This window comes from Mesoplodon bidens (assembly GCF_964165515.1).
Source record: "Mesoplodon bidens genome assembly, chromosome: 9".
Lineage (NCBI taxonomy): Eukaryota > Metazoa > Chordata > Mammalia > Artiodactyla > Ziphiidae > Mesoplodon > Mesoplodon bidens.
The window spans coordinates 92388955-92413374 of NC_138166.1; the positions used below are offsets into that span (position 1 = coordinate 92388955).

The 24420-nt window shown below is 42.4% G+C and overlaps 1 protein-coding gene across 1 annotated transcript in view; it reads right to left on the reverse strand.

Moving 5' to 3' along the window:
- The window catches only part of ZC3HAV1 (zinc finger CCCH-type containing, antiviral 1), a 64128-nt gene continuing 39708 nt past the window's right edge, over positions 1-24420 (reverse strand). Inside the window, exons 8-13 of the mRNA XM_081244706.1 lie at positions 19331-19451; positions 15740-15842; positions 12946-13036; positions 12010-12140; positions 11506-11636; positions 1-4155 (exon numbers count right to left, since the gene is read on the reverse strand). Coding sequence (XP_081100832.1) covers positions 3893-4155; positions 11506-11636; positions 12010-12140; positions 12946-13036; positions 15740-15842; positions 19331-19451 — 840 coding nt within the window. The 3' untranslated portion in view covers positions 1-3892. The remainder of the gene's footprint in view (positions 4156-11505; positions 11637-12009; positions 12141-12945; positions 13037-15739; positions 15843-19330; positions 19452-24420) is intronic.

Genomic DNA, 24420 nt, shown 5'->3' on the forward strand with positions numbered 1-24420 from the left:
TTAATATTTATTTCCTTTTATTAGATAATCTCAAATGGAGCTTGGAGAAGAACAAGAAGGAATACAACTACTGAATTATAAGAAGTTGAGCTTACTTTATTCAACAAAATTTATCCAATGTATCAGCATATCAAGCAGTCAGCTAGGTATCTGGGGTGGCACAGTGAACAAGACAGGTTGACTCAGCTCTCATGGAGCTCACATTCTAATATGGAAAGCAGACAACTCCAGGTTGGATAGATGCTTAAAATGAACAAAGCAAGGTGCAAAGTGTTTTAAAAACCAGAGATCCGGGAGGCAAGCATCCAATTTAATCTATAGAAGGACTCCTTATGGAGGTTAGTAAGCTAATCTAAAGATGCTAGGTGTTAACTAAGTGAGTGGTTCTCACTGTGGTATTTTAGAAATTGATGGATTGTTGGCTTCACGATAATTGCTGACTTTTACTGGCATTGAGTGGATGGAGCTAGGGAAAACAGATGCCCTGCAGTGTATGGGTTAGTCCCACACAAAGAATTATTCGGTACCCTATACGACTTTCTAATGTCCTGTTGGACATGTATGTAGGACTTACAGCTCGCCTGAGAAAATATAATTCATTTTTTCCTCTTCGACAATCTGTAATTTGTCTTGTCCTATTATCCTTATTTCAATTAACGTAATTCCGCTCTTTCCCTTACCACATACGGAGAAGGTATATGGTCCGTTATGACTTACCCTAATACTGGTTTTCATGCTGGTGTCACCCATACTAATAAGCTTTCCTTCTCCTGTACTTCTTTACAGGAAATAGCCCCTGATCGACTCTTAAGTCCAAACCTATTCACTGTAAGTAGAAGTAGATATCTATTTCATGATGTCATATAGCGTGGTCATGCTGGAGTATTTTTACACATTGATATTCATTTTATCTTTATTACAAACTTCTTTCCTTCTGTTTCTCCATTATAATAGTTGGGGCAGTAAATTGATTTCTTAAGAAATTCATGTAGATTGTAGTATCTGAATCATCTCAGGACAGCAAAGGGGATGTTACAAATTGCTCTGAAAAAGGTGAATAGATCTGATAGGGTTTGTGGTTGCCACCATAATGGCAGTGGGGGAGAGGGCGCTACTGGCATTTAGTATGTGAGAGCCAAGTATGCTGAATATATTGCAATACGTTGGACAGCTCCTCACAATAGGTAATTACTCTGCATGCTATACGAATTTTGAATGTCTCACTAGACATTCGTGTATGACCTACAGCTCGCCTGCAAGAATATAGTTATTTCCTCATTTTCTCCATTTCGACAATCTGTAGATTTTCTCTTTTTTTAAGTTTATTTTATTTTATTATTTTTTTTTAATTTTTAATTTTTTCATTTTTTTGGCTGCACCACACAGCATGTGGGATCTTAGTTCCCCAACCAGAGATCTAACTACTGCTCCCTGCATTGGAAGCACGGAGTCCTAACCACTGGACCACCAGGGAAGTCCCTAGATTTTCTTGCATAGTATCTTCATTTCAGTTAAGGTGGTTTCGTTCGATGACAGGCCCCTAGCAGGTGCGAGGCTTGTTTGGGGCATTGTTCTCTTATAGAACTAAGTATTATCATATGCAGAAAAGTTACTGTATCACTAGTTTTTATTCCAATGTCCACTCGTATCCCTGCTTTTTTATTTTCCCATACTTCTTTAGGCAGAATAGCTTCTGATCTCCTACCTTCTGTTAAGTTCAAATTTATTCTTTATAAGTAGATGTAAACGTCTGACTACTTAATGAGGTCTTGTAGTATAGTCGTGCCCAAGTTATGTACCTTTCATTCCCTTTTATGTTGATATTAATTTTATTTAATTTTTAATTTCCTTCTAAAATTGTTTATAGGTAGAGTATATTACCGCTGAATTGCATTTTGAGGATAATGAAGAGGATGTTACAAAGTATTTGTCATTAAAAAAAAAAAAAAAAAAAAAAAAGGCAGGAGTGCTGGGTGAGAACCACCGAGCTAGGTTAAAAGGGGCACCGAAGAACTGAAAGAAAGCCAGGGTGACTGTGAAAGAAAATAAATGAGAGGACAGGGAAGGGAGAGAGCCTGTGGAGCCATGATGATGATTTTGAACTTAATTCTAAAGGCATGATCAGATTTGTGTTTCGAAAGTAAAAAGTTTTAAATTCTTGCTGCTAAGCAAAGAACAACTTAAAAGGCAACAAAGAGATATTTAAAGAGGAAAACATGGGAACTGCTTAGATGTGCAGGGGGAGGGAAAGAAAGGATGACTTCTGGATTTCTGCTTGAGCAGATGTTTTTCTGGGGGAGAAACTGATTTGTTTGAGATAGGTAGATGCAGAGCTCAATTGTGGACATGCTGAATTAGAGATGGCTGTGAAAGATTCAACTAGAGATGTCCAATGGGCAGTCGGAGAGAGTTGGATAAATAGCATCTCTCAATGTGAGGGTCAAGATCAGGAAGTGAAAACTCCAAAACAGAAGCTACCATGAAAAAAATAAGTGAATGAAAATATTTTTGGCAAGCCTCTCAAAAAATAACCCTACCCTAAAACATCTTATACATTTGTTACTGTTGGAGTCCTTTAAAGCCAAGGAGCTGTAGAGATCTCTGCACTGCTCTAAAATCTAGTATAAAATCAACTCTAATGCTAGTTAATTTTTATAACATACCTGCTGGAAGGAACTATAACAGGAAATGTTGGCGACTCGTATGCAATGTTGAAAACGAAAATTGGAAGGAAAACCCTGATTCATAATAAGAAAGGAACTCTTGGTCCAGGCACCTCAGCTGCTCTAAAAACTGATTGTGCTGCAATTCCACACAATCCGTCATATTTAGAAAAAGAAGCCCCTAGCAGGTGCGAGGCTTGTTTGGGGCATTGTTCTCTTCGTTCTGATTCTGTCTCACTAGGACACTCATCTCACCTCCTTAGGGGCTCATCCTTCAGCAGATGGCCCTGCTCCTAATTTCTTGATGAGCCTCAACTACCACAGCGAACAACTACAACAGCACTCAGATTTCTCAGTCGTGCTTGTGTGAATCTGGTTACTGTAACTCAGGCCCCCAAAATACCAACCAACACTTCATGAAAGTCTGACCTGAAAAAAGCCTTCTCTGTAATCATATTAGTTAGAATATAAACGTCTACTTTGCCATAATTTCATAGAGCCCAAATGGGCAGTTAACTCCAGTTGGTTGATTCTCTCTGAGCCCCACTTAGCAGCTTTTTTTATTGAATTTCAGAAAGAGTCAACCTGGATGGAGTGTCCTAAATAAATGTAGAGATAAAGAAATGCATGCCCCCAAATCAGTTTCACCACAAAGAAAAAGTAGAGTACTGCAGTTATGTCCGTGCTAGCATTTAAATTGCCCTTACATTTTTTTCCCCCAGTGTATCCCTAAGAATTTTCCACCAACTTTTCACAATCTTCCATCCAAGATTTGCTTGTACTGTCTTATGTCCTTATTTCAATAGGCATTTTTAGATTTCTCTCAAATTTCCCAAATTAATTTTCTTTCAGTTTAACCAAAACAAAACCATGTCATGCAATAAACTAAACGAGTAGTTGGGAGAGAAAGTTTGCTGCAATTACAGAAGTTTTAGAAGTGAGTCTTTACCAGTTACATCTAAGGCAGTGATTTGAAAACTTTATGACACGTTTCAATCCTCTTCCTGGCTCTCATCCCCAGAAAAAAGTGATTTAGTTGGAATGGGGTGAAATCTGGACAGTGGAATTTTTTAGAGCTTCCCAGATGATTCAAATGTGCAGCAAAGTTTGGGAACCACTGATCAAAGGCATTTATAGGAGAGGAAATGTAAGTTTATATCTGGGGCAGTCTGATTCTATAAGTGAACAGAATGGTTATGGCATCCTTTATGACGCTGTAGCCACCATTTCTAACTAATCACGCAGGCTTTGTCTGTTTCCGTATATTCAATCACATATTCTGGGTAAATCTGATCTTTCTGAAAGATGACAAAAACAGAGGGATTCAACCTTGTATCCACACAGCTGTCATACCGCAGAGGAGGGCTCATGTAAGCCTTATGTCCTTCAATAAAATCTCCAACCAGGACTCGGGCTACAAACATAACGATGTCTTTGGGATCACACAGGCAATTTTTATGGGAATTAATGGCATCTTTTGTGAAGTAATTTCCTAGAAATAATCAGAAAAAGAAAAAGGTTAAGAATTATTATAAAAGAAGGTATATAGTTTATAAGATCATTTACACATAATCACATGATAGGCATTGACCAAGTATATATGTCAGCAATACCTTACTGATACTTATAACTTTCCATTGTACTTAAAAAAATGTTCATTACGCAAGTAAACTTGAATACAGTGTATAACCCTACTGAAATAACAGAAACATTTGTTACTCTGCAGGATCCACAGGTATGGTGTTAAGCCACCGGATACAATGAGCAACTGCTGATATCACAGTGGCCCAATTCATGCAAGGCAAGTTGAATTGTAACTGATAAACCAAAGATACTCTAAGAGTATTATATTGTGTACATTCTAAGGAGGAAAAGTCATTTACTACTATGGGAAGGTTCTGGAAAAAGAGAAAGGGAGACGAGATGTAGCACGAGCAAACAACTGACCCTGGCAGAGCTCTTCAGACAGTTGATCCATCATCCTCAATTCTAAAACAACCTCTGATAATCACTGATGTTTCCAAACTCAGCAGATCAACAACCATTTCCTGACAAATTAAAATTTCCTGTTTTTATTTTTATTATTGCCCAATGTTTTTCTGCTCTTTAAAGGAAAGGAGTATATATTGCAAAATCTGATTTTCTATGCAAAAATTAATAAGTAAAATGAATTTGCTGTATTTACGATGACACATGTTTAATACATTTTTCTTTTTTCTTTTTTTTTGTGATACGCGGGCCTCTCACTGTTGTGGCCCCTCCTGTTGCAGAGCACAGGCTCCGGACGCGCAGGCCCAGCAGCCATGGCTCACAGGCCCAGCCGCTCTGCGGCATGTGGGATCTTCCCAGACCGCAGCACGAACCCGTGTCCCCTGCATCGGCAGGCGAACTCTCAACCACTGCGCCACCAGGGAAGCCCCATTTTTCTTTTATTTTGCTTGGTGTTATTATTGATTTTTTTTTCATAATTAAGATGTTTGAATTCCAGAAATATTGCTTATCCTGAATAAGTCAGATACAGGCCATTCTGGGTAAATGATGTTCAGCTATATTTAGAATTAAAAACTAAAAGTCTGGCTATACTGACCTACCATTTACACTCCCACTCTCCTTCCCAAACACAGTTAATGGCCTGGTGGGAATACTCTCACACTTGTTTCTATGTATTTACATACACATATGTACATAAACTCTGATAAGTTTTATGTTTATTTGTTCCTAAATGGGATCATGCTATATGAACTGTTCTACAACTTTTTTTCCCACTTTAGTCCAAGAAATCTTGCTATGTCAGTACATCTAACCCCAACTCATTCTTTTTAATGGCTGTATAGGATTCCACTGTAAGAATGCATCATAGTTTAATTACTCCTGAAATTGACTGATGAAAATGTAGGTTGGTTTCACTTTTTTTTGTCTATTACCAGTAACACTTCTAAATAAATGCTAAAATATCCTAGTAAAAATACCTTTGAGAACCCATATAAATATTTCTGTAGAACAGACTGCAAAATTATAGTGGCTGAGTCATAGGATACGAGCATATTAAGTTTGATATCACAAATTGCCCTCTAAAAGTGATCTAAAAATGTTACCACCAATAATAAGATCATGTTTCTCCACATTCTTGCCAACATTGGATATTATCTATCCTTTTAATTTTTGTCAATATACTGGGCAAAAAGATCTGATTTTAATATGCATTTTCTGAATACTAGTATACTGAGCATCTTTGCATATGCTTATTGGCATATTTCATATATGCCAATATATGAACTGCTTTTTCATCTTTTTTTTCTCTGAACTGCTTTTTCATCTTTTTTTTTCCTGTTGTATTGTCTTTTTCTTACCGATGTGTGACCAAAACAAGCTTAAATTCAAGAACTAGTAGGTCCATCAAGATCTCTTTACAGTCTTATGCAGTGAGCCAATAGGTACTTGGAAAATGACCAGGGATACAAACAAAAGAAAGTGGCACATTTCTATTGTGCCACCCAAGACGCTCCTTCAGCTGCATTCTGTGCTGCTCTGTTATAGCCTCCGCAAGCAAACTAGGACTGGAGGCTGTGCCCTCTTTATTTGTATTATTTCTCACTGTGATGGACCCCCACTACATATTCTGTATGCACTGCCCACCTCTTTGCATCACAGGACAGTCACACTTCATTTCTTAAATGTCTACAAAGAGCAATTCCTCGTATGTCAATTTCTAGAACTTCTAAACAATTCAAGCTGTTTTGGAATGAAATCTTTCTAAAGCATACACACCTCTCTGCTTTTAAAAAAACAGAACAAACTCATTTTACCCTTTATTTTACTAATACCTCAGATGCAGATATTAATTCTGACATATGGTGTTATAACAGAGGGATGCCCTGTTGAGTTACTAAGGTGGATAGAGCTGTTTTCTCCTATACTAATGACTCCAGCATGAGAAAAAAAAATTGTGTTTGTGCCTTGCAGATCATTTTTCCTCCTTCTCCACTTAAAAGCTATTAACTTTCTTCTTGCTGCCTGCCTCTAGTATCTCTTTATTCCCACTCCACACACGTGCTGGGCTGAGAAGAAAACACTGTTATTGGCATAAGACTAAATGGATTCTGGGGAGCTCCCAAGGATAAACATACATGATCTTTGGCACAGGAATTTTATGACAACATGGGCTACTTATACACAGTTGTTCACTCTTTCAGACCCTGAGAGACATTCCAGAATGCTAACATTTACAGATAAGTGAATTCCAGTTATGCATGTAAAAGGTGTAAATAGTATGGAATTACTGGTAAAAACGGATTTGACTTAAAGCAATTGGAATTAACCATAAAACCTATTTTTGACATTCAGGGATAGCTGTACATATGTCTTAATGGCACTGAGTTTTTTTTACAGTTGTTCAATTAAATTTTTTCTATCTTCTAAGAAAGTCTGTGTGCTAATATGATTATTTTTGTTTATCAATGATAACTGAATGAAGAATGCCTCTTTATACAGGCATTATAGATCTTTGGAGGATATTTTTATCATTCTCCATTGAGAAAAGAGTAGCCATCACCCTAAAAAACTGATTTTTAAAAGAAAGCATCCGAGTTTTTTCTCCTTTCTTTTCTTTTCTTTTCTTTTTTTATGGAACGCTTCACGAATTTGCATGTCATCCTTGAGCAGGCGCCATGCTCATCTTCTCTGTATAGTTCCAATTTTACTATATGTGCTGCTGAAGCGAGCACAGCATCAGTTGTTTTTAAATCATGCTTATATAATCTGGAGTCTACATAAGCTTAAATGATCCAAACCAAAGACCCAAGCTTTTAGCCCACTCTCCTAAGACCTGACTCTGTCTTGTTGCAAATACCCCTTTCAAGGAACAGATCCTTTGAAATCCAACATCCTCTTCCCTCCTTCTGCCACTGCGTGGTTGTAGGCCACCCTCATTTCTGGCCAGGACTCCTGAAACAACCTCCTAATTGTTCTCTCCACCTGCAATCCTGGTCCTGCCCATCCTCTCTTCACACTGTAGCCAGAGACATGTCATTTCTTTCCTAAAGTCATTGGTGGTTTGCAAGTGTCCTCAGGATAAAATCCATCATCCCTTTAGCATGGCTTGCAAGGTCTTTCAGGATCTGACCCCAACCTACGGCTACAACCTCATCTTTCGTCACTCTCACCACACCTTAAGTGTGCTGTGCTGTGCTGTCCACAGCCTCCCTGGCCTTTGTCAATCTCTCGTCTTCATAAACACTCTTCTCTCAACTTTTTTTTTTTTTCCTAGCTAGCTTTTGTTTGTCCTAGAGATCACACTTAGACTTCACAATGTGCTGATTTTCTAGAGTCTACTGTGGTTCATTTTTTCATTCATTCAGTATAACTGATGTAATGGGATAATACTGTCAAAATATTATGCTTTTTTCCCTCCAATTCTCTATACACAACTATCCTTCATTTAGCCAGACACATACTTTGCCTCAAAGAGAATTAGAATCTTGGAAGGAATATATAAGGAGAAAGAATTATGGTCAGCTTTTGATTACCAAAATAGGATCTAGAAATACATTGCAAAAAATGGCAGACTTTGTTAACTAGAAAGAACTCTGAATAGGACCAGGAGAAGGAACCCTCTCCCGGTTGAGAGTCAAAAAGGGCCAACTTGGCTCTGACTCAGTCTTTCAGGGACCTTGGGTCTGGGCCCAGAGGGTGATCAGTGGCTAAAAGTCAGAGATGACAGGGGAGTCCAGGAGCAGAGGAATGCGTGTGTCGCACTCCCTGGTAGAACACCAACATTCCAATGCCCTGGAGACTCTTTGGAGTTTTCTACATAGACACTCAGATTGTCTTGACATTTTTGTTTCCTTCTGTCTAACCATTTGGCATCCTGAGGTACCTGGGTTGCAGAATCTTGCACCCTGGATCCTAAACATGTTCCCTGACCTTATACATGTCCCGTCTAGGGTCTTGAATCCAGTTGGTACCAGGACAGGTCCTTCCTTGCTTAGCGGCCCCCCAAACAAGTGCTTCTTTTTCTAATTTCACTTTGCTTCTGCTTTTTATCCAAATTTGAGTTTTTATAATCTCCTCTGCTGTTAAGGTGGGTGGCTTTCACCTAACTGCTGCAGTTCTTCTCCTCAATCCAGTCTGATCAGTTCTGGGCCACCTTCCAGCCTGTAGGAACTTGCTTACTCACCTGCCTTCCACTCTTCTCATCTACGTCCTGTTACATGCCTGGTTTCCAACTCCAGTTTATCAAGATGTAACCCAGAGCCCTTCTATCCTTCCAGGCATGTCTTACCACCTCTTACACATAGTCATGTATAAATTAGACAGACAACAGCCTATCCAGAGGGGTTTCATGCATGCAACAGGGGTTCTTTTTTTTTCCCTCAGAGAGTAGCCATCTCTTTGAGATCTGCCCCTTGGCCTCTTTTAAGATAACTGCCTGATCTCTTTAAGGTTATGGGCCCAGTGGTTCATACCAGTCTATCTAGACCGTATTAACAGCATCATGGGAGACAGGACTGGAAAGCCAACATTAAAAATAAACACAAACAGGGGCTTCCCTGGTGGCGCAGTGGTTGAGGGTCCGCCTGCCGATGCAGGGGATGCGGGTTCGTGCCCCGGTCCGGGAAGATCCCACATGCCACGGAGCAGCTGGGCCCATGAGCCATGGCCGCTGAGCCTGCGCGTCCAGAGCCTGTGCTCCGCGACGGGAGAGGCCACAGCGGTGAGAGGCCCGTGTACTGCAAAAACAAACAAACAAACAAACAAAACACAAACAGAACAAAAACACCCCCTAATTCCATGTAACTGGAGACAGGCCAAGGAGCAGGACCCCTCCCTGACCTTCACAAGGGAGGGTGGCATGGGGAAAGGTTCCTTGAGGAACACCCTGCACATCCGGAGAACAAGGGGGGCCCTCCTGGCCTCTTGCATCCATGCTACACAAAGGCGTATACTTGGCCATGAACAACTCTCCCCTTTCACCAAATTAAAGGAAGAATGACAGCCAGTGAGTAACACTGTCAAGCCATCCAAATACATTTCAGAGCGTTTCAGCACTCTTCTGTTCATAAAAGAGGAGAAACAGACTAAGCGTCCAAGAATGTCACTATCAGAGCCAGTTATGGCCAAGACCTGGGAACATGTATATATATATATATATACTGTATTTCCATTTTCTAGGAGAAATATTTGTTTGACTTCTGACATAAGAGACTCATGAGAAACTGATGGGTTTAAATGTCACACATGTTATATTTCACTCAAGATGGTTACTCCGCTTTCTCCAAACATTTCTCAGTAGGTTTTAGTGATGTGTTTAAACTTAAGAAACTTAAGAAATGCTCATCTAGTCATTCCCCGGCTTAAAACCCTTCATTAGCTTCCCATGCCCTGGGGTCAGGTCTATTGCGTGGCCATGTCTTGGACCAATTATTCCTGACTCTTTGAGGCTGGTGAACACCACCTGTTCTTAGGAATACCTCTCCAACCTGTTCAGGTGTCCACAGGGCCTGTTCTTTTCATCTACAGCAGGTGAACATTTGCAATCATTAAATTATGTGAAGTAATGGTGGGGGGGAGCATGTCTAACTTGTTCGCCACTGTGTCCCCAGCATGTAGCACATAGAAGGCACTCAAAAATATTTGTTCACTGACTGATTGGCTTCTTGCTTTTGGGGGGGGGTGTTGAATTTAATCTTAGTTATATGAGTTGAGCCCCCTTTGAAAATGTGATAAACTATTACTTGTTCCCTTAAGATGAGTGATTCTTGGACTTGCCTGGTGGCGCGATGGTTAAGAATCCACCTGCCAGTGCAGGCGACACAGGTTCGATCACTGGTCCAGGAAGGTCCCACATGCCAAGGAGCAACTAAGCCTGTGAGCCACAACTACTGAGCCCACATGCTGCCACCATTGAAGCCCACACGCTTAGAGGCCGTGCTCCGCAACAAGAGAAGCCACCACAATGAGAAGCCCGCGCACCACAACAAAGAGTAGCCCCCGCTCGCTGCAACTAGAGAAAGCCCGCATGCAGCAACAAAGACCCAACGCAGCCAAAAAAAAATTTTATTTATTTATTTTTTTGCGGTACGCGGGCCTCTCACTGCTGTGGCCTCTCCCGCTGCGGAGCACAGGCTCCGTTCGCGCAGGCTCGGCGGCCATGGCTCACAGGCCCAGCCGCTCCGCAGCATGTGGGATCTTCCCGGACCAGGGCACGCACCAGTGTCCCCTGCACCAGCAGGCAGACTCTCAACCACTGCGCCACCAGGGAAGCCCCCAAAAAATTTTTTTTAAAGAAAGAAAAAAAGATGAGTGATTCTTTGGTTTTTGTTTGGCTGGGTTTTGGGTTTTTGGTTTTTGAGTTGCATGAAGGAAGTTAGGAACAAAAAGAAAGAGCTGAAAAGGTTTTGTGTGACCACTGGTGTGGCCTGAGTTGGGAGAGGCCTCATTTCCCATCTTTGATTAGAACATAGCAGTGGCAGTAGGATGGGCATAGGTCAGGAAGAGCCATGGCCGAAACTGAGTAGCAATGGTAGACAAAGTCATCAACAAGGGTGCAAGATGCATCAACAATTGCAAGATGTATGACATGCCTTGGTTTCCCCGCCCTGCCCTTCCCGCAAAACACAGAAGACAGACGGGAAGCAGGGCTAAGGTGCAGTAATCAAGTCCCACGGCAATTTCCCACTCTACTTTGGACATTTCAGGTTAACATGAGCTTATTTTGTCTCCATGACTGTAAAAGTCTGGATGTGCTGGTTAATACAAAATAATTACATATACCTCATAATAGGAGCATGTGTAGAGCCTGAGCGATGGTTCTACTAGTTCGGCTTCTCTATCCCATACAAACCTTTTCCATATTTGGTGTCACAAATTCCATGTAAGACCCGGTCAAAATTATTCTCACAGATAGACTCTACATGGGTGAGTCTCACTGCACAAAATAGGATTTGCTCGTCTCTCTTCATCTCCTTTTTCTTCCTAATACAGGAAATGTGAGACTTAGTATCGGGAACGTTCCTCATCCACTCCAGTTAATAACATTAATCCCAAGTAAAGTCTAATCATCTTAAAATTTTATTCTGCTAGCTTTCAGAATGGAGCTACTAACATTAAGGCAACAGCTGTAAAAAGTAAATATATGAAAACTTTTAAATGACAGACACATGAAAGCATTTAATTGTAAAGCTAAAGCTGAAAGAGAGAAGCTTGAGTGGACACAATGAAAACACAACTAGAGATGGAAGAAACTGTTGACTACTAAAATGAACCAGTGAATATAAATCTTAAAAGATAGATCTTCACTAATCCTCTCAAACTTTATGTCAAGACACCTGATAATGTGGCCACCAACCTTTCAAAAGCCTTCAAGAGCTTTGCGTTCTGGATCTTCCTTATCTTTTCAATCTTGAAATTTTTCATGGAAGCTTTAAAACGCTCACTCACTTTGGCAAATTCCAGAGAGCCATTATTGATCGCAAACAACTAAAAAAAATTAAAAATATATGAGTGTGAAACAGGAAACATTTAAGGCATGATATGTCCAAATGTATGGCTGCCTGTGCCATGGAGTATCCTTGCCAGGCCTCTGACAGCAGATGGAAGAAGCTGGCTTAGGCTTTCCACATCTGGCAGTCCATTCCAGTGATGAACGACATGGCATGGAGCCCGTCTGTTCAGGCTGACTTCAGGCTAACAGAGCGGCCCCACCCCATCCCCAGGTGTGTGACTTAGTTAGTCCAGTGACCTGGTGAGTTCTCTGCCTAAAGCCAGTGCAGGGGCAGAGGCATTGGAGGTACCCAAGGAGCCCAAGCAGAGCTGCCTACACCCAAAGCTGGAGTCTGATGTGGAGGCTAAATGATCCAGGAAGAGTCTCGCCCCAACCAGGCGAGGTGATGAGGTAAGGCACATTTCAACTCCCATAGAAACTTGTTTGATAACTCCAACTAACGACAAGTCGCTTTTACTGTAAGTTCCAGTTTTCTCATCTGTAAGGTAGGGAATCGAATATCTATTTTACAGGTTTGTTGTGAGGATCTATCCCAAGGAGATCGTGTATGCCTGGACTCTAGAAACAATGACATGCTCTGGAGAAGACTTGTTCTCTGGGAAAGTGGCACATGACACAATCACCATTTAGATGTCAGCCTTTGAATCTTGATTCAAGGGTTTTGCAGAAGCGATTCACTCACTCCTTCACTCATTCATTCATTCAAATACACACATTTGTAGCAACGTACTTTGTCCCATCTTTAAACAATTCACCCACTAAAAAGTAAAAACCAAGTACCTCATAGCCCTTCGAGGATGAGACGCACGTGTCCTGTTGAGGAAGAAATACTGAGACGAAAGGCTCTGGTTGGGTCCTCACCTGCTGATGGCTGCAAACAAGACAGAGAAAGAAATTCACCTGGCTCCCTGTTTCATGTGCCCAAATCACTTTCTGTGCTTAACTTCAACTAAGGTGAGGTTCCTCAGAAAACTTCCCCTTTGTATCTTCTTTGGACTACATCCCTGCATATTCCTGGTACACACATATCAGTAATCATGCTTTTAAAAAAGGTGGTAATCATTCATAATTTGGTAAATTGTTATTTTCCCATTGATTTAAAATGTAAAAGCCTTGACTCTTTTTTACATTTCTACTTAACCTTCAAAGGTCCTAATGTGTTAGCATTAAGTAAGTTTGTCTTACAGCTTCTTTGTCAAGTGATAAACACTAAAATAGGGGTACAGGGGAAAGAATCCTGCCTTTCCTGGATGAACTGTATTTCAGAGAAACCATACACGTGGGCGTTCTCTACTAACATGTACAATACATAGGGATTTATTGTACAATTTTAAGTTTGAAATTTTCCATAATGAGAAAATTAAAATTTTAAAAATGCTTTAAGGAAAAAAACTCTTTAAAGACCCCCTTCTGGGGCTTCCCTAGTGGTGCAGTGGTTGAGAGTCCGCCTGCCGATGCAGGGGACACGGGTTCGTGCCCCGGTCCGGGAAGATCCCACGTGCCGCAGAGTGGCTGGGCCCGTGAGCCATGGCCGCTAAGCCTGCACGTCCGGAGCCTGTGCTCCGCAGTGGGAGAGGCCACAACAGTGAGAGGCCCGCGTACCACAAAATAAAAAAATAAATAAAATAAAATAAAAAATAAAATAAAGATCCCCTTCTGTAAAATGAAGATTCTTTTGGAATGAAAGAAATTGGCCCCAATTTATATTTTAAGCTCTGATTTCCATACTATGCCAGTACAGTGCAGAACAAATTCAATTAATACGTTGTAAGGTGCTCATCAACAACGCTATAGTTCATTTCTCTTCGGGCTGTTCAGAATAATACTCACAGCCCTGAGTCTGTCCTAAAGCAGTGTGTCCCCTCTGGGCTCATGACAGCAGGATTCAAGCTGGTTCTCTCCACAGCCACCCACGAACAGTTTTCTCAATTCATTTTATTCACTCACTCACTTAGCTGACTATTTAGTATCACTATGTACCATTCATCATACAGAGTATTTCAAGAGCTTTGAGGAGCTGATATTTGTGGAGGGGAGGGAAGAGGTGGAGGATTATGCTAGGGGAGACAGGTGGGAGTGTACTTGACGCCTCTCAACCCTGCGATATTTTTACTTTATTCATTTGAATGTTAAAAGAACTGGAGGGAACCTTAGCTGGCTAGGCTGATCCGATTCTAATTCTTGGGAGTTGGAATTAAGAAATTCAGAGAAAATTGGGTAGTAGCGGCAGAAGGTACAGCTGAAGGGATATAAAGATTGGAATAGAGTCCGCCTGCCGAGGCAGGGGACACGGGTTCGTGCCCCGGTCCGGGAGGATCCCACATGCCGTGGAGCGGCTGGGCCCGTGAGCCATGGCCGCTGAGCCTGCGCGTCCGGAGCCTGTGCTCCGCAACGGGAGAGGCCACAGCAGTGAGAGGCCTGCGTACCGCAAAAAAAAAAAAAAAAAAGATTGGAAAAATGAGGTTAAAATTGTCAAGCATTAGCCGGAGAAAAGTCTTAGGAGATATAAAGACAGATATGCACATATAGATAAGGTTGCTGAGTCTCTTAGCAGGGGAATAAGAATAAGAAGAAAAGCAGCTAAGATTTACTTGACAAATGTACTAGGATCAAGCCCATGTTACAGATGGGGGGATGCAGAGTGATTAGTTTGTCCAAATCTAATTGTCCACAACTAATAAGCAGCAGGCAGAATCTGAGCCTAAACATGTAGCTCCAGAGTCCGGCCGTTAACCTGGTCACAGGCAAAGATCTGTGACCCCAGGCTGCTCAGGCCCTAAAGCAGCACTGGACCCAACTCCCGGTCCTAAGGCCCTCAGAGAGCTCAGCTCCCCAGCCTTGGCTTCTTGTAAGACCTTGTTTTCCCTACTACACCACGTTTATCCCTTTAGTAACTTCCCGTTTCCATGCAATAATTTAATTCTTACAACCAAAAGGACCTAATTAGAACACCGACTTCACACCTGCATTGACGTCTGTTTTACATAATCACTCATGACCCAGGAAAAAAAAAATCCAGCTCCAAAAACGTTCATGAGCGATGTAGGTTTGACTGAGTTTCATGAGCTGACAGAGACACTGAATCCCCACAGCAAAACGGCCTTTACAAATCCCCTTTCATCAACTTTATCTTTCCCCAAAGCCTTTACTCAGGCAGTTACCACATCCCTTTTTCTCTCCATTTCTTTCTCAGCCTCCCACCCCCTATAAATCCACTCAACAAAACTAAAGATCCCCAGAAGAACCCACAGCAAAACAAAACCCCAGTAATTGTGCATTTGATCCTTTCCTAGGAACAACCAGCCGTTCACAGCTGAAGAAGCTGAGCCCAGAGTAAGAGATCTGCCCCAAGTGCCCCGGGAATTGGAGGGAAAGACAGACTTCCTGCTCTAGAATTCTTTCAGTCGCGCTGTACCGCTTAGCAAGTACCTCACTCGTTAAAGCAAAAGGAAACTGCAGTGTTATGTGAGCAGGAACATTTCAGAAAACAGGGTTCAGATTCACGAGCGACTCAATGAGATCAGCGTGTTGACATCTCAAACGTGTGCCAGCAAGCGGCGTTCCAGACACTCACGCTTGTCCACGTTTCACCTGCTCCACATTCCAGTAAGACACAAATGTCGGCCTTCTGACGATATCCTTTTGGGTCTTGGAAGCTATGTTTGTCTGAATCATCCCTTTAGACAGAAAAAAGAAAACACAAATCAAGAATCAGTCCTAGGAAATGATTTATTATTATTTTTCAGAGGCTAGTAACACAGCAAATATTCATGACTCAACTGGACATGTATGAATCGAGAAAATCCTTTTGGATGGAAATTACTCATGATAAAAACTTGTATTCTTCACTGCCCTTAGTATAAGACCCAGAAAAAACAAAGGGGTGAATGAGCATTCCTGAATTAATCTAATCTTTAAATCAAAGTCAGGTGGTAAAGAGAGCTAGGGTGGCCAGATTACAAGACGTCACCCATGACAGGCATCAACGATTATGGGTTGGAATGTGGTAGCTGTATCTTAGAAGTTTTTTCCTACCTCAAATGTGAAATGTCATTTTCAATTCACACATGTTGTACACCTAAGTCTAAGCTGCAGCCAGCATGAGCTCTTTAAAAAGTAAATCATCGTACATTGCTAGTGAAAGTATAAAACGGTACAACCACTTTAGAAAACAATTTGGTAGTTTCTTATAAAGTTAAACATACACTGCCTATGCAATCCAACAACCCCACTCCTAAGTATTTATCCAAGAGAAATGAAAAGCTACATCCACACAAGAACTTGCGTTTGAATGTTCCTAGTAGCATTATTACAAGAACCAAAAAGTGAAAACAACCCAAATACCCATCAACAGGTTAATGGCTAAACAAGCCATGGTATATCCTTTTTTAAAAAAATTTATTTCATTTATTTATCTTTGGCTGTGTTGGGTCTTTGTTGCTGAGCGAGGGCTTTCGCTAGTTGTGGCGAGCAGGGGCTACTCTTGGTTGCGGTGCGCGGGCTTCTCATTGCGGTGGCTTCTCTTGTTGCGGAGCACGGGCTGTAGGCGTGCGGGCTCAATAGTTGTAGCTCGTGGGCTCTAGAGCACAGGCTCAGTAGTTGTGGCGCAGGGGTTTAGGTGCTCCACAGCATGTGGGATCTTCCCAGACCAGGGCTCAAACCTGTGTCCCATGCATTGGCAGGCGGATTCTTAACCACTGCGCCACCAGGGAAGCCCCATGGTATATCCTTACAATGGAATATTACTCAGCAATGAAAAGGGAAGGACTACTCTATATGCAACAACATAGATGAGTGAAAAACAGTATTCTGAGTGAGAGAAGTGAGCCATATGCAGAGTACACACTACAGGGTTCTATGTATATGGAATTCTAGAACAGATAAAACTAATCTATAGTGACAAAGTAAACTGGTTGCAGAGGAGAGACCGATTGCAAAGGGGCATGAGGAAACTTTTTGGATTGATGGGAGCGTTCTAGATCTTGATTAGAATAGTATTTGCACACACTTGTCAGCACTCATCCAACTGCACACTTAAAATGGATGCATCTTATTGCAGCAATTATGCCTCAGTATAGTTTTACATCAACATCAACAAAACAAACAAACAATGACAGAAAGAGCAAATCAGATCATGCCACAGCTCTGCTCAAAACCTTCTCAAGGTTTCCAGCTCATAAAATATTTAAGTTTCAACGTCTGCTCTCATCTCTTACACACCTCCTTCCCATGTGCATGGGCTGCCCCCTCCCTTCCAAAGTATCCTCCTCAGATAAAAGCAGGCTCCCTCCCATGATTCCTCCATTCTCTTTCTGCTTCATCACATTGCTTCATTTTCCCCGTAGCTGTAATTATTTTCTGAAGTTGCCTGGTTTGCCAGCATCCAGAACAGGGCCTAACACACAACTGACACTCTAATACTAGTTTAATGAATAAGAGCAAATAAGAAATAGAAAGAAAGTAGTCTGGAACACTGCAAACTTCTCTGAACTGGTTTCTATGAACCAAGTGAACAAAATTATGGGGCTAAAATTGCTCCAGATTCAGGAACAAGGTATACTGGTTCTCATCTCTCCACCACCTTTCACCACAGAGAATACCACCAAAAAAAATTTTTTTTAATTTAAGTGCATTTTTAATTTGACCACCCAACAGAAGAGATTTTTATTTTTCTCTATTGCCTTCTAGTCTTGGTCCACATGCATACATTGCTGCACTTATCATACACATTAAATTTTTTAAAAATTCATTTCTGTTTTAAATATAACATAAAACCCAAAAAGTACAGAAATACAAACTTGGGGTTCTGTTTTCTTCATTGAATAACATCAAATTTTGCTTTTACTGCACAGTTTTCATAATTTTTAACAACCACCCAATACTCCACTGAAATTTAATACCTTAATGTGTTCAGTCACTACCTTACTGGTACACGAGCTATTCCTCTACTTTAGTACTATAAGTAAGTCTTTAACAGAGACCTTTATGCCTATAGCTTATTTTTTTCTTGTGAATTACTTCCTTAGAAAGATTCCTGAGAAAATAAAAAAGCAACATATTTTAATATCTCTTGATATGTATTGCCAGGTTGCTTTCCACAAAAGTTGGTATAATGGCCCTTCAAAGCTATATGACTTAACACACCATAATTGGTACAGGACCCAAATCTCAGGTACCACCTGGGAATGTTAAGGACCTGACAAAATCTCCTTTACCTCTTTCAAAGCACCTACAGGGCTGGGTCCTGAAAAGGCAAGTATCTGACCACACGCAGGGGGTGTCCCATGGATGCAGCCGATGGGACCATACATTCAGAGGGAGAGCAGTTTCTGCCCTGGTTTCTTACTAAACACAACAGACAGATGGGTAGAAGGTAACCAGAAAATGTTCCTATGGAGGCTCAAATAAACATGGCGGAAGGCAAAGTCTTTAGAAAAGGTGATGGATAAAACCACTGACCTAGATGATGAAGCCTAAAAGGAAGAGCAAGGTTCTAAAATTCAGAAGGGGGACTTCCCTGGTGGCGCAGTGGTTAAGAATCCACCTGCCAGTGCAGAGGACACGGGTTCAAGCCCTGGTCCGCGAAGATCCCACAGTGAGTCCGCATGCCACAAACTGAAGCCCGCGCGCCTAGAGCCCGTGCACCGCAACGAAGAGTAGCCCCTGCTCGCCGCAACTAGAGAAAGCCCGCGCGCAGCAACGGAGACCCAACACATCCAAAAATAAATACAATAAAATAAATAAATTTTAAAATAAATAAATGAATGAATGAATAAAATAAAACAAAACTCAGAAGGCACCCACAGGCCCAAGGTCTCTACTGCAGTCATCAGCACCTGAAAATTCTGCCTCAGTCTGGGAAGCAGCTCACCTAGAGTCAGAAATTAAGAATGGCAGAGCTGGAAGTACCCCCAGAGACCACGTAATCCAATGCCCCCATTTTACAGGGTGCTCGGTGCTGTCCCCAGCTACTCTGTGTCAGAGCCGAGACTCCAGAGGACGGGTCTTCTGACTGCCACTGGCTCCCAGCCACTGAACTGCCTGCCTTGCTAAAAAGAACCCGGGTCCTGAGCACAGCACGCCAGGCTACTCCATTCCCACTCCCACGTGGATGCCACAGGCCGGATTCCAGCAACAGGCACCACTGCCAAACACAAAGACTTACCTTGGAAACTCAGCTCGTAGTTTTGTGAACCCGCCTGAAATGGCACAATTGCCCCGGGACAGGATACAAAAAGAGACTCCAGGTATGAAGAGTCGATGTTTGAAATTTGCTCATTGTCTTTCTAATTAAAAAAAAAAAAGGTAAAGACTTCAGGGTAGGCTTTTAAGAAATGTCTACTATGATATCTTATATGACTTTATTTTAGCCGTGGGATTTGAACAGGAATGCACCCTGCCTCTCAAATCAGACTGCCAAGTTTCCCGGGTGGGACCACGTCACACCCTTCTGTAGTCTCCACCGCGGGGCTGAGAGCACGCTCTACATTGCAGAAACTGACCATACCCTTGGTGGAGGCCTGACAAGCAGAGCTCTTTGCAAGTCTTTTACACCTTCCATAAAATATGACTCAAGTGTACAGAGCAACTGGTACCCGACATGCAGACATGATGTCTAACAGAATCCAACACCCTGCCATGAAGTAGAATGTCACAGCTATCAGCCCATCACACGATGAGAAAGCACGTTTAAAGCTGGTATGAAGGCATGTAAAACTCCAACAGGTGTACTGCTGTCCAAATGAGAGTGATGTAGCCCTTCTCCTCCGGCTATAATGAAAGGGGCACCCCCAAAATGGAACGATATAATCTCCAGCCTCAAGGCACATATGATGGGTCTCAACACCAGAAAGGCTGCGTAAAGGGAAGTGTGTTATCCTAGGAAGGGGGCAGACTAGGCCACCATTCCACTGTCCCCACCCTATGTCAGGGATGACAGACCAGATATAAGCCCCCAAGAGCAGGGGTTCCCGATATCTAATGGTAAGGAGTTCTTGTTCCCCGTGATCTAGAATGGAGGATGACAGCAAGATCCTGTTGGCAGCCGGTGGTGGGCAGGGGCTCCCGGTCCCTTTAATGACAGGCCAGACTCTGCAGGCTTCAGCTACATCCACAGCATTCCCCTTCCCTAATGGAAATGCCTGCAGGATGTAAGGGGGGAGAACCAGAACAAAAGCTTCCAAGGAAGGCGTCCCAGATAGAGAGGTCTCTTAGCCTGGGGAGGAACATGGTGGCACAGGAAAACTGGGTTCAAGTATTTGCACACAGTGCAAAGCAGGAATAAACTTGATGTGTTTCTGGAGGTAGAACCAGGACAAATGGGAGGAAGGGACAAGAAGGCTAACTTCAGCAGAACTTTCTGAACTACAGTCGTGAACAGTTATGTCATACCACACGATGTTTGTTGCAACGGCTGCTGGGACATGTATCGGGATGACCGTAAGAGAGACTGCCATCCAGGGTGCGCAGTAGGAAACTAAGTTTCCATGATTAGATGATTCGCTGGGAAACCATATGCCTTCCTCAGACCCCAAAGAATGGCTGAAGTGGGCAAACACCTGCGAGCAAGGGTGGGTGAAGGCAGCCATCACTTCTGGGCACCCTGGATTTTTTCGGGTTTTCTTTGTTTGGGGTTTTTTTCTTTTTTTTGGCTGACCACGCAGCTTGCAGCATCTTAGTTCCCTGACCAAGGATTGAACCCATGTCCTCAGCAGTGAAAGTGCAGCATCCTCCACTGGACCACTGGGGAATTCCCTGGGTACCCTGGTTTGATGACTTGAATCTCTGCCTTAATTTTCCATCCCCACAGTCCTGTACCCCTCAACTGCCTGCTCAGTTCTGCAGAACCCTGTTCCTGGCTGGAAGGAATCTGCAAACTCTAGGTCAAAGCCTTTCAAACTTGAATGTAAATGCGAATCACCCAGATCTTGTTAAAATTTGGATTATGATTCAGGGGAAGTGGGGGAAGAGTTTTGGAGCCTGCATTTTTTAAAAGTTAATTAATTAATTTTATTTTTGGCTGCATTGGGTCTTCACTGCTGCACGCGGGCTTTCTCTAGTTGTGGCGAGCAGGGGCTACACTCTTCCTTGCGGTGCGTGGGCTTCTCATTGCCGTGGCTTCTCTTGTTGCGGAGCATGGGCTCCAGGCATGTGGGCTCAGTAGTTGTGGCTCGCAGGCTTAGTTGCTCTAGAGCACAGGCTCAGTAGTTGTGGCGCACGGGCTTAGTTGCTCCGCAGCACATGGGATCTTCCCGGATCAGGGATCAAACCCGTGCCCCCTGCACTGGCAGGCGGGTTCTTAACCACTGTGCCACCAGGGAAGTCCCAGAGCCTGCATTTTGAACATCTCCCAGATGACACTGACATTGCTGGTCTGCGGACCTGACTTTGACCAGCAAGCCTTTAGGGTCTATATCAGCCATATTCACTAGAACTTTCTTTGACAATGGAAATTTCTCTGTGTTGTCCTATACGGTAGCCACGAGCCACATGTGGCTCTAGAGCACTTAAAGTGTGACTAGTGTGACAACAACTGATTCTTAATTTTATTTAAGTTTAATTAATTTAAGTTTAAAATTAAATAGCCCCAGAGACATTGCTTTGGGAAAGATCCCCAGTGTTCTTCTTCCTTGCTGCAAGAAATAAATCCTTCCTTCTCTGGGAAAAAAAAAAAAATCAAATAGCCACATATGGCTAGTGGTTGTCATACCGGAGAGAACGAGGCCATTAAGTCAGTGTCTGAGCATCTGCACAGCCTCTCATGGTTCACGGGGACATTCCTCTGGCTCTGCCCTCACTGTACTCCAGTTCTGAATGGGTGAGTGAATGAATGAATGGTAGAGCCTTCAATTATGCATTCTCCCAGAAGACTTGAATTTATACCTCAGTTTCAGTTACCAGGTCTTGGCTTTTGTCTTGTGCCTACATGTTTGCCTTGATCTTGGCTTTCTAGAGCTATGGCTTGCCCTTGCCCTGGGCAATTCCCTCAGGTCATGGACTCCTGCCCCAAAAGGCCAGCTTTCACAGCTACTAAGCTTGGCTATCTGCTGGTAAACATCTTGAGGGTCTGGATCTGCACCCCCTGACGGATGCAAAGCCCGTGACTGCTACCTGGCTCTGCCCTCCCGTCACTCCTGCTGTAACTCCATCCTGCACCATGGTTGCCCACCATCCTCTCCTGGTCCACCAAGCACCTGAACTGCCATATATCAATTCTACCTTCCAGAGGGTTCACTGTCAAACATATGCATCTACCCTTTGTTGGCAAAAGTTTCTATTTCTCCCAGTTCCTACCAGAGAGGTTCCTAACCCGGAAATCTCAGTTGCCCAACTCTTTTTTTTTTTTTAACATCTTCATTGGAGTATAATTGCTTTACAATGGTGTGTTAGTTTCTGCTTTATAACAAAGTGAATCAGCTATACATATATGCCCAACTCTTATTAAACATTCAGTTGCAAGAAATAAAACCTGTAGGGCTCTGTCTGAAAGCTATTCAGTCCACTCTTTTCTCTAAATATTCTAACCTGTACACTGGATCAAACCAGGTCATCAAACAGCTGTAAACTTGGACCATAATACATTGAACTATGAAAGAATCCAGGCTGCAACGTATGTTTGTGTTTCAGATCTCCCAGTACCACCATTTTTATTTTACTTGGATGACCAGCAAGGAAAACACCAAACCCAGGGCCTCTTTTTCCTTCCTTCCTTTCTTTTTTTTTTTTCCTTTTATAACAGAAGTGCCCACTCAATTTATATAATGATGGGTCGAACTAATATGAGACCATAAGAGTTTATTCACATCCTCAGAGAACACATTCCATTTCTTACAACAGACAAGTGCCACAGATTCAATGGCTATAACATTTTTTGTGTTCGTAGGTAGAACGTTACATTCTAGAACTGTGCATTTAACACAGACTGAATATCCCAGGGAGAACTTCATATTAAAGAAGTTTTATCAGGAAGTTTCTTGATGTTTTACTAGGGGACATGAGGGACAGAACTTGTGTAAATTTAAACATGACCTTTTACCCCTTAAAGTTCCTTTTGGTCTCTGGGATCATGATGTCACTAGAATACAAATATTTTCTAACCCTTCTCCCCTATCTTACTGAAAATTGCAAGTATTTGACCTAAGAACCATTGAGACCTATAGTTTACTATTTTAATTTCATTTCGTTTCGTTTTATTTAATTATTTTATTTAATAACCAAGGCTCAAGAATTTGAGTTTATAATTTCTATTTCCACAGGCACCTCACAGAATCACTTTTATGGAACTGCGCTTTGACATCATCCTCGGCTTAAATATGAGAAGAGCCCGTACAAAGCTAAATATCACAGGGGTTTTCATGCCGAGGTGCTTGATAGGTCACTGCAGGAGGGGAAAGAAAAGAGCTCTGAGCCCCGTCCTCTTTGCACAGGGCAGCTCTGCTTCACCCTAGTTCGCTCATTTAGGTTCTGTGAAAGCTTGTTTGATAGCATGTATCTGCCGCTAAGACCGCTGGGAAACCGCCATGTACTGCACGGATGGTGGGACCAAGGCTGAGGACCTCACTCACCACAGCACACAAGGTCCCCTCTGTGTGGCCCCATAGGAGACCTTTTTCTCAGGCCTCACTAACAGAAAAAAAGCCGTGCTTCTCCTGAGTAACTGGAATGGTCTTTTCATGGAGGCACAGGGGACCATATAACAGATAGTGTTCCTTTGCTTGCTTTGGCAGCTGGGGAGCACAGAGCCAAATGTATAGCCCATCCACTTCTAACCCTAGAGAATCTGACGCTGGCCTTTCCTCATCCCTACTTTGTCTTTGGCTTCATTTTCATCTCTTGCTTTTCTTTTCTCTTTCTCATCACTCTGATTTCATTGCCTACTTAAGCTTACTCCCTCCCTCTCTCTCTCTCTCTAATCCTATGAATCAAAGGAAAGAAAGGATACTAGACAGAAGCTCTGCTTATCTAAACTTCTCTCCCGAGTGGCATGGACTTATATACACTACCAAACGTAAAATAGATAGCTAGTGGGAAGCAGCTGCATAGCACAGGGAGATCAGCTCGGTGCTGTGTGACCACCTAGAGGGGTAGGATAGGGAGGGTGGGAGGGAGATGCAAGAGGGAGGAGATGTGGGGATGTATGTATATGTATAACTGATTCACTGTTATAAAGCAGAAACTAACACACCACTGTAAAGCAATTATACTCCAATAAAGATACTTTTAAAAATTAAATTAAATTTAAAAAAATAAACTTCT